The sequence below is a fragment of the Oncorhynchus masou genome, chromosome 17, assembly GCF_036934945.1.
Source record: "Oncorhynchus masou masou isolate Uvic2021 chromosome 17, UVic_Omas_1.1, whole genome shotgun sequence".
Lineage (NCBI taxonomy): Eukaryota > Metazoa > Chordata > Actinopteri > Salmoniformes > Salmonidae > Oncorhynchus > Oncorhynchus masou.
Window position 1 is genome coordinate 20,511,207 of NC_088228.1, and position 11,161 is coordinate 20,522,367.

Genomic DNA, 11,161 nt, shown 5'->3' on the forward strand with positions numbered 1-11,161 from the left:
AAAATAAAGCGAGATGAGAAACTGGCCAAAATTAAAGAGGCTCTTGAAACATCTGTGATTTCAGAGTGGAGGTTGAAAATACATAACAATAAATACAGTTCGACAGTCTTCAGGTTATGATGATATTCTCTTCCCATTAGACCATGTCACAACCTACTCAAGTAATATAGTCACACACAACTGTATGGCTCATTTAGGCGCATTCTCAGAGTTATCATGTTAAAGAGAGATTAGAGTGAGATTTAAGAAAGAGAAAGCGTACGTTTGCAGCCTGACAATCCGAAGCCAAAGAAGTTGACCTCACAGCGTTCACAGCGCTGACCGGTGACGCCGGGCTGGCATTCACACTGACCGGAACCGATGTCACACTGACCGTTGGTGGACCCAATAGAATTGCAGTTGCATCTGTCATGATATCAAAGAAGGTCAAGACACATTACAACTTAGAAACATACCAGCGATCCAAATCCGACAGATAACGTATTACAGCCCTCTATTTCCAATAAGAAAATATCAACAGTTGAGGTACAGTGATCAAAATCAGACAGGGGAAAAGCTTCATAGACCTCTATTCCTACTAAGAAACACTTCCACTAAATATCCATATTGAGGTGTTGGCAAAGTGGGTAGTGTTACTGACTGTTCACAGCCTGTTCCACTCCGCAGGTTGAAGAAGCCAGGCTGACAGGCGCTGCAGTCCCTGTTGGTGACGTGGGGGAAACACTGACACTGGCCGGTGACCTGTAGACAGCTGGTCTGTCTGTCCACTGTGCCATATGGAGAGCAGGAGCAGGCTGGGGAAAGGGGAGACAAGACAAATCCATGGCTAACACAGCAAGCATCAGTCACCTCTGTATAGTACATCTTATCTGAACTGTACACACGGTACAATGGAACAGAACACTGTCTATTTGGGGACAGGAGGGGGAACAGACCCCCATTACTACCAATAAACACATCAGCCAACATCAGTCATATCTGTACAATATGTGGAACTCGAGTATACACACACACTGACCCAAAAGTCATGCTGGTCATGTTCTCGTCTTACCTTTGCACTTGTCGTTGGGGTTGGTGGCCAGCGGGTTTCCATAGAAGCCCTCTTTGCAACGGTCACAGAAGAAGCCGTCTGTGTTGTAGATACACTTGAGGCACTCCCCGGTCTCTCTGTCACAGTTGCCCACGGCGTTGGGGTCGATGTTGTCGCTACACTTACAGGCCCGACAGACCCTCACCTGCCCTTTCTCCCCTAGGGGGTCTCCGAAGAAACCGTCATCACACAGCCCGCAGCGCTTGCCTGCAGAAAGACGCAATTCATAGTTTGGATTATGTGAATATCGAATAAAAGCTTCCATGCCAACAACTTCTAAACTAAATTAAGAAATACGTACATACAATACACAATTTGGAAATATTATTTCTGTTTTTAACTGTGTATTTTAATATTTTGTGAATTAATAGTAAATAATTAAAGTTTATTTATTTATTTTACCTTTATTTAACTAGGCATGTCAGTTAAGAACAAATTAATATTTTCAATGACAGCGGGTTAACTGCCTGTTCAGGGGCAGAACGACAGATTCGTACCTTGTCAGCTCGGGGATTTGAACTTGCAACCTTCCGGTTACTAGTCCAACACTAACCACTAGGCTACCCTGCCACCTCAAAATATTTTTAAAGACTTTCAAAACAATCTACAGAGTACTCCAACCAGTTCTAATTACTAATTACTTGTGGTTCTATGTATCGACAGTCGGTCGGTTGTCTAAAGTCTATTGTCTGTCTCAATACCAGATTATTTATATATTTAATAAAAAAAGTGTACAGCAAATAATTTATTATTACCTGTGGTTCCAGTAGGACAGTTGGTGCAGACAACCTCCTTTGTCTTGGGCACAACAGCACAAGTGGATCCTCCGGGGCAGGGGCAGGGCTTGCAGTCGCTGGAACTCCCCACAGTGGAGTCTCCATAGTAACCGTCTTTACATCTCTCACAACTGAGCCCAGCTGTGTTGTGTAGGCATTCACACATCCCTTCAAACAGACAGTGTCAAAAACACACACGTCATGCCTCTAGCCGCCACCAGAGGGGAGTCTAAGATGAGAGTTTAAAGGGCCCCACTATTTTTCCATCCAGACACCTCTTTAGAGTAGATGAGGAGAGAGTAGCCTGCCTATCAGTCATGTTTGAAACCATTGGGCACACAGATAAATCTCTTTATAGCAGTGGGTTATTACTGGATGACAGTGTAATCTGTTACTCTCTGTTCTGTTCCACTGTACTATAAAGGGGACATTTAATGTTGAACCCCCCGCTATTCCAAACACAGACAATTCGCCAAGCAGATACAAATACAGTCACAGGTGCCCTACTAGTCTACTGCATGACTCCTGTCTGGGACATTTACCCAACCAGTCATGTGGTGATTGAGGACTTCTCTCTATCCTCTAGTCCTCTGGGCTTCATCATTTCCTTATGGGCCTGGCTCTGAAGTAGTGCACTTCATAGGGACCATTTGGGACTCACCCCTGTCATTGCCATCTCACTGACCTGTGTCGGGGTTGCACATGTCACTGTGTCCGTTACAGTTGCAGGAGTCACAGGAACTGAAGGGCCCCAGGTCTGGTCTGCTCCTCCTGTATCTCAGGGCGCACCTCTCACAGTGTTGTCCCACGTAGCCTTGAGGGCAGGTACACTTCTCTACCCAGCGAGCCGGGCTCCCGGGACCTCTCTTTGCCGTGATCAGCTTCACATCGTCAAGGTAACCAGCACCTGGGGAGCGATGAGCGCTGATTAGATCATATCCGTATCTTGTCTTAAGAAAGACCACTAGTCTGAAACGGTGACCAAAGTGCCTACCGTCGTGAACATGGAATCAAAGATACAGACCACCAACATTCTTGTCTCCCAGCTTTTCATTTTGAATGAATTGATTAGGCCTCACTGGTCATGTCTAAAGTAATGGGGTAACTGAATATTAATATATGGCTTTGTTCTTAGATTTATGTGGATATTTGTTCTGAGAGGATCTGATGACTTCAATAACAGGGTAAATCACCACCACGTTGTGTCATTAGGGGAAATGAGAAGTATTCAGCCATAACCTGCGCACTAATATAATGACTAGACTGGAGTTCCAACATCCTCTCCATGATGTCCTCAGAACTGATAAAAGGATATGAAATTCAAGCTTATCAGTTCGCTAGAACGAACTAACTTGCCGCTTGTCATGGTCCAATCCGACAGATACTACTGTAGTCCTACGCCCATATTCATAAAGCGTCTCTAAGTAGCAGTGCTGACCTAGGATCCGTTTTTGTGTGTGTTTTAGATCATAATACATAAGATTATATGGACAGGGGAAACATGATCATAGATCAGTAGTCCTGCTCTAAGATCCTTTATGAATACAGGCCCTGAACCAGGATATACGCATGGTTTACATAGTGAAATGGGGTGAGTGGAAGAGTGAGTGCACACTTCTCTCGCTGTAGGTGCCACGGATCTTGATGGACGTCAGATTGTGCAGAAGCTTCTGGAACTCTGAGTGAGTGAGGGTGGGCCTCCAGGGATAGTCTGTGCTGTCGTGGAGCCTGACAGAAAAAAAAAAACAGTGGGGCATTCACAACATCAGATAACGTACGACAACTTTATGCGTTTGCTTTCTATGTGACAATTTCTAAATTATGTTATTACAACAGAATATGCAGTAAAAAGCCAACTTCAAATGATGAACTTTTGTTATGCTGGTATTCTATACACATCTCTGGGTTACGTCTGTATGATTTCTACACACCTGAACACAAACGTCTGCATGTTCTCTCCTGGATAGGCATTTCCCTGAGCAATGAGAGGTACAGCCACTCTGAGACCAGCCCCCTCCAGAACCACATCCTCGGCTGAGAGACGTGTGTCTCTCCTGTCTACCCGGAAATTCAGGGTGAGGTTCTGGCCGTAGCTCAGCAGCTGATTGCCCAGGAATCGCTCTACAGTAATGACATAACAAAAAATACTTGTTAGGATCACTTCAACAATGTCGCCACATTTTAGATAAGACATCATCTCAGGTCTTTGGGGAAGTCACATGGTTGCCCCATAGGCTCACTTAAATGTAGTCCTCAAAAAAACAAAACATTTAAATGCATTTTTCACAATAAAAGTTTTTGAGTTAGTGTCAGTCACAGAGTACCTGGAGCCACAAAGTACATTGGGAAGTAGTCATCGGAGATGAGGGAGATCTCCCCACCAGTGGACCACTGGACTGAAACACTGGAGCTGTCACGCTGCTGGCCTGTCCACTGCTCATCATCTAGGAACAGGTTTCAAATGTGTTACATTCAATTCAAATAACTGTTCTAAAACTTAAGTGATATTTGCATTCTTCTGGATTATTTCTATAAACTTCCTCCAGCTTAATAAATTATAGGCTTTGTCCGAGCCAGAACGGCCCATTATGAAAAGTTGTGTATGGGCTCACCTCGGTTGAAGGTGGAGGAGACTGTGTCAATGCTGTAGCCTTCAGCGCTCTCACAGACAGAGGAATGCTGGAAGCAGAAGCACGGAGTGCAACCCTGAGGGTTCTGCGGGTCCATGTTGAAGTAGCCCAGCTTACACCTAAAATAAATCACAGCCTTTTAATTGCGTCCATAAAAAAATGATATGCGCAATGGGTACGTCTAAATCTGCAAATAGATAGTCAACATATAGTCAATCGATTTCATAAAAAGTTGCCAGTACAAAACTGAGGTAAAATTAGGCTTTAGGATTGGATACAGTGCCTTCAGAAAGTATTCACACCCCTTGACCTTTTCTACATTTTGTTGTGTTACTGCCTGAATTTAAAATGTATTAAATTGAGATTCTGTGTCACTGGCCTACACACAATACACCATTATGTCAAAGTGGATTTTTTATTTTTACAAATGAAAAGCTGAAATGTCTTGCGTCAATAAGTATTCATCCCTTGAAGTTCAGGAGTAATAATGTGCTTAACAAGTCACATAATAAGTTGCATGGACTCACTGTGTGCAATAATTGTTAACATGATTTCTGAATGACTACCTCATCTCTGTACCCCACATACAGATAATTGTAAGGTCCCTCAGTCGAGCCGTGCATTTCAACACAGATTCAACCCCAAAGACCAGGGAGGTTTTGCAATACCTCACAAAGAGCACCTATTGGTAGACGGCTAAAAATTTAAAAAGCAGACATTGAATATCTCTTTGAGCATGGTGCAGTTATTAATTACACTTTGGATGGTGTATTAATACACCCAGTCACTACAAAGATAGTCCTTCCGAACTCAGTCGCTGGAGAGAAAGGAAAGAACTCAGGGATTTCACCATGAGGCCAACGGTAACTCTAAAACAGTTAAGAGTTTAATGGCTGTGATAGGAAAAAAATGAGGATGGCGCAACAATATTGTAGTTACACAACAATACTAACCTAATTGACAGAGTGAAAAGGAAGCATGTACAATAAAATATAGATAAATTCACTTTTCAGCAGGACAATAACCTAAAACACGAGGCCAAATCCACACTGGAGTTGTTTACCAAAACACAATGTTCCCGAGTGGCCGAGTTACAGTTTTGACTTAAATGTACTTGAATCTATGGCAAGACTTGAAAATGTCTGTCTAGCAACAATCAACACCCAACTTGACAGAGCTTGAAGAATAAAAAAAATAAAAAACATTTGCAAATATTTTACAATCCTGGTGTGAAATGCTCACCGAGACTTACCCAGAAAGACTCACAGGTGTAATTGCTACCAAAGGTGATTATAACATGTGTTGACTCAGGGGTGTGAATACTTATGTAGCTAAGGGGTATGAATACTTTGAAGGCACTGAATGTGAAACTATTGACATTCAGTTTGAGACGTAGCTTATATTCTATAATGAGTCCTACATTGCCTTTCGAGTCCTCATATGATATGGGTATACATTTCAACAGAGATTAAAATACGTTGACAGTTTAATCGAATGACAGCCAGGGAGAATGACAATTTATTAGACTGTGAAACTGCTGTCGTCTAAAAGGCAGACAGGCAAACACCGGTCTGTAATTTCAGTCTCTTGTTGTGAGTGACCATGCAGCATCTGACAAACTGTAGTGTGCCAAATGGCATCCTATTCCTTATATGGTGCACTACTTTTGACCAGGCCACATTATAGGGAATAGGGTGCTATTTGGGACAAATATACACTGGGGTGTCATTCATTCCATCTGTGGCCCAGCTGGGTGGCTGGGAGGAATGTTTCACCCACCAGCGTCTGTGGAGCTGGGGCTGTGGAGGGGAAAGGTGCTGTTTTTGGGGGTGGCAATTGCACAAAGGCAGAGAGAAGAGTGTTCCAGGCAGCAAACAAGCCAGCGGTGACTGGCTGGGTGACTGGGCTTGGGAGAAGCCATAGAAGGCCTGGCTGCCAGTCTGTCTCAGTGGGGAGGGGTGAGCTATCTATGGGCTATTTTCTCCTTCGCTGCTAGGGGAACCATGTGGCCGGTCTAAATCCATTTTTGCACTCATACAGAGCATTCTTTCACTGAGAGAGGGGTACTCTCCTGCTTTTAAACATTTGTAGTTCAACATAAGGATGTGATAACAGAAGAGGAGCTGAAATACTGCAAAGCAAAGCACCTTTAAAACAGTTTACCTCCCCAATGAACAATTCCTGTAAACTGTGTTGCACGAGCCGAATGGAGCCAACTCGTATCTCACTGCCTAAGTGACAGTCTTTCGTAACCCTGTGTCACTCTAAACCCATAAATATTCCCAGACAAAAAGACATCCCTAACTGAAAACACACCTTGTTAGAGTATCTTTTTGGTATAAGGAAATCATGTTTGTGTGTGTGTGTGCTGTCTGTGTTGTGTTTGTGTGTGTGTGCTGTCTGTGTTGTGTGTGTGTGTGTCTGTGTAATGAATCCCTGTGGCGGAGGGAGCGAGTAGGTCTGACGCTGACCTGTCACAGCTGAAGCCCTCCACGTTGTCCTTGCACTGGCAACGGCCTGTCTGGACATCACACTCCTGTGTGCTTCCGGAAGGGTTACAGGAGCAAGGTCTGGATAGCAGAGGGACGATGGAGGGGAGAGGGGAAGAACAGCATGGGTCAGACAGCCACCATCTAAAGCAGACCTGCTGCGAGCATGTTTATTCCCTTAAATAAAGTAAAAGGACAATTGCTGGCCTGGCGCAGAATTCTAAACTGCATCCAAAATGGATTCCTATTCCCTCTATAGTGCACTACGTATGAACAGTGCCATGGTCAAAAGTAGTGTGCTATATTGGGAGTAGGGTCCCTAGTGGCGCAGCGGTCGAAGGCACTGCATCTCAGTGCAAGAGGCGTCACTACAGTCCCGGGTTCGAATCCAGGTTGTTTCACATCCGGCTGTGACAGGGCAGCACACAATTGGCCCAGCGTCATCCAGGTTTGGTTGGGGTAGACAGTCATTGTAAATAAGAATTTGTTCTTAAATGACTTGCCAAGTTCAATAAATGTTACATAATTTTTTTACATTTGGGATACACCCTAAAATTGACCGGCTCCATCTCACTCCCAAATAAACACATGATGCGCAAACGATAAATACATTCGAAGGACCCATAATAAAACGTTAAGATTGTTTGATCTGGAGCAGTAAAAATATAAATATGACATGCTGAGTGGCTGGTAACAGTGATTGGCTTGTTAGTGCTGGTTTTTACCTGCAGCCTGCTTCGGTCAACGTGTGAAAGCCAGGTTGGCAGCGGTCACACTTGTCCCCCATCACACCGGGTTTACAGCTGCAGCGTCCTGTGTTGTCACACTGAGTAGCCAGAGAGCCTGGCAGTAGAGGAAATAGAAGCACAGATCAACCTCAGTTCATCATTTCAGCACACTGCTACACACAGATCGACCGATGAGGATTTTTCAACGCCGATACCGATTATTGGAAGCACGTGGAGGCCAGCACGTGGAGGCCACACACACTACTGAGCCTCATTTTGACTTGTTTTAAGGACATTACATCAAAGTTGGATCAGCCTGAAGTGTGCTTTTCCACTTTAATTTTGACTCCAAATCCAGACCTCCATGGGTCGATACATTTGATTTCCATTGATAATGTGTGATTTTGTTGTCAGTACTTTCAACTATGTAAAGAAAAAAGTATTTAATAAAAATATTTCATTCATTCAGATCTAGGATGTGTTATTTTAGTGTTCCCTTTATTTTTTTGAGCAGTGTATAATAAACACAGAAATACGAGCCTTAGGTCATTATTATGGTCAAATTCTGAAACTATCATTTCGAAAACAAAATGGTTTATTCATTCAATGAAATTACAGAACCCTTCCGTATTTTGTCGAACGAGTGGCAACCCCAAGTCTAAATATTGCTGTTACATTGCACAACCTTCAATGTTATGTAAAACTCTGTCAAATTAATTACGGTCTGTCTTAGGGAGAAAACACAGTTTGCAATGAGCCAGGCGGCCCAAACTGTTGCATATACCCTGACTCTGCTTGCACTGAACACAAGAGAAGTGACACAATTTCCCTAGTTAATATTTCCTGCTAACATGCATTTATTTTAACTAAATATGCAGGTTTAAAATAATATACTTCTGTGTACTGATTTTAAGAAAGGCTAGGGTGTCTATGGTTAGGTACATTTGTGAAATGAATGTGCCTTTTTGCAAATGCGCTTTTGTTAAATCACCAGTTTGGCAAAGTTGAAGTAGGCTGTGATTCAATGATAAATTAACAGGCAACACATTGATTATAAGCAACGCGGGACAAGCTAGTTAACCTAGTAATATCATAAACCATGTGTAGTTAGTGATTATGTGAAGACTGATTGTTTTTACAAGATAATCGGCCATGCCGATTACTTGGTTGACCTCTAACACACATGCAGACAATCATGTTAAGAGCACAGGTAATTCACACCACATGCAGACAATCATGTTAAGAGCACAGGTAATTCACACCACATGCAGACAATCATGTTAAGAGCACAGGTAATTCACACCACATGCAGACAATCATGTTAAGAGCACAGGTAATTCACACCACATGCGGACAGTCTTGTTCTAATAACCCGTATTGGCAGCTAAAGCAGTATCGATGTCACATGCGTTTTGCAGTGGTTTTCATTAGGTTACACATTGCACAATAAGGGTAGCATATGAGGTTACAGAGCAGAGGATGTATGAAAACGCTGTTATTTTTCATCATATAGCTTCTTTTTAAATAGTGAGTCAACATGTTCTCCAGGTCTTTTATTTCCATTACTGATCAAAAATACTCACCCTCTCTTTTGTCTCTCTGCAGCAGACATACAGTAAATGGAGCAATATGTTTGGAACATCAAATTACAATAAAATGTCCGTTTCAAATCGCAACACATATTGTATCGGCACCCAAGTATCATGATAGTATCGTATTTTGAGGTCCCTTCCCTAATTAAGACTTCGTCGCTGAATCCCATAAAACAGCACCAAGGGCAGTCCCTTCACAACAAAGCCTGGCTTCATACTGGACTTATCCTTTAACCCCAATAGAAAGAGTACATCTGCATCCCAAATGGCACCCTATTCCCTATGTAGTGCACAACTTTTGACCAGGGTCTATAGCCCTCTGGTCAAAAGTAGTGCACTATGTAGGGAATATAATGCCATTTTGGATGCACATAAGGATTTATTGGTATAGACTCCAGACACTTACCTACTGGGTTGCAGCTGCAGGGCAGGCAGCGGGTGCCAGATGTGTCTCTGTAGTAGTTGTCCAGGCAGCGCTCACAGTTGGGCCCGTCTGTGTAGTCGGCACAATTGCGGCAGTGTCCTCCGTGGCCGGTGGCACGGTAGAGCTCAGGGTCGAAGTTGCACTCTGCACTCTTGCCATTACAGTTGCACGCTGGGACCACCAGAAAAAGTAGCCATTCGTTTTTATGTGCGTGAGATCAATATATATGTGTATATTAGGGGGGAATCAGTAGAATTTAAACTGCCGGATTTCAGAGTGGGAAAAGCACATTTTACATACCAGGCTTTGGTAAACAAGCCATTAGTTTACCCCATAACGTTTTAGGGACAATGTATGATGGGTTCAATGTATATGTGAGAGGTGGTGGTAGAAACACATATATGGAACATCAATATCATACTGAATCTTCCCTGCATTAAAGGGTGGGGCATTTCATTTGGCACATTTCACATATCAGGCGTACTTTCCCCTAAATGGCAGATTATGTGGCCTGAAGCAGATTGAGGTGGGTGTGGAAGTGGGTGTGAGAAGTGTGGTGTGGACTGTTCTGAACCGGATTAGTTATGCATTTGCAGTATGATATGAATGTCTGCCTGGCCTGCATAGAAACAGGAAGGATCTCTTGCTATGGGATTTACGCAGATACTCATCTCTTGGGTTGTGTCCCAAATAGTATCCTATTCCCCATGTAGTGCACTACTTTTGACCAGGGCTCCTGACTAGGATCCAGAGCTCTGGTCAAATGTGGTGCACTATATAGGGAATAGGGTATGATTTGGGGTGGCAGGGGACTGACTTACGCAGACACTCGTTAGGGTTATTGGCTGTAGCTCTCCTCCAGGGACGGTCGTTGTAGAACGGCTTACACACATTGCAGTCATCGCCCTCTGTGTTGTGCTTGCAGTTGCAAACCGGCTTGCCGAAACCGTTATTTTTCGCACACTCACTCGCATGGCCATTGCACTTGCACCTGGAACAGCAGAGAACAGTGGAGTCTGTCGTCGTGAGAGTTACAATGCACAATTCAAACATCTGGGCCATATTCACAAAGCCTCTCTGAGGAGGATCAAGTCCCCGCTGTCTATGTCATCTTATTCATTATGATGTAAACGGCAAAACTGATCCTAGATCAGCACTTCTACTCTGAGACGCTTTATGAATCTGGTCTCTGACCAGTGGTCTTTTGCACTGGTCTTAGAGGACCCGACTGTAAATATCAAATGGGACTCAGTTATTTATTAACCTAACAGACTTAATTACTTGGTTAAACAGTCTAACACTCCAACCATATGGTATATCAACTGCATTGATTTTCATCGCAATCATATCAGTCACCTTTGTATGCAAGCTTTTTAAAGGGGTGACCTGTTATCACATGATAGTAGCATGATTATATTTACAGTCATCTACA

The 11,161-nt window shown here is 43.3% G+C and overlaps 1 protein-coding gene across 1 annotated transcript in view; it reads right to left on the bottom strand.

Moving 5' to 3' along the window:
- The window catches only part of LOC135558676 (laminin subunit gamma-1-like), a 77,871-nt gene that overhangs the window by 10,518 nt on the left and 56,192 nt on the right, over window positions 1-11,161 (bottom strand). Inside the window, exons 4-16 of the mRNA XM_064992698.1 lie at window positions 10,551-10,720; window positions 9,712-9,900; window positions 7,711-7,828; window positions 6,968-7,066; window positions 4,479-4,615; window positions 4,191-4,310; window positions 3,798-3,987; window positions 3,482-3,594; window positions 2,552-2,773; window positions 1,846-2,034; window positions 1,052-1,297; window positions 641-794; window positions 263-405 (exon numbers count right to left, since the gene is read on the bottom strand). Of these exons, the coding sequence (XP_064848770.1) occupies window positions 263-405; window positions 641-794; window positions 1,052-1,297; window positions 1,846-2,034; window positions 2,552-2,773; window positions 3,482-3,594; window positions 3,798-3,987; window positions 4,191-4,310; window positions 4,479-4,615; window positions 6,968-7,066; window positions 7,711-7,828; window positions 9,712-9,900; window positions 10,551-10,720 (2,090 nt within the window). The remainder of the gene's footprint in view (window positions 1-262; window positions 406-640; window positions 795-1,051; window positions 1,298-1,845; window positions 2,035-2,551; window positions 2,774-3,481; window positions 3,595-3,797; window positions 3,988-4,190; window positions 4,311-4,478; window positions 4,616-6,967; window positions 7,067-7,710; window positions 7,829-9,711; window positions 9,901-10,550; window positions 10,721-11,161) is intronic.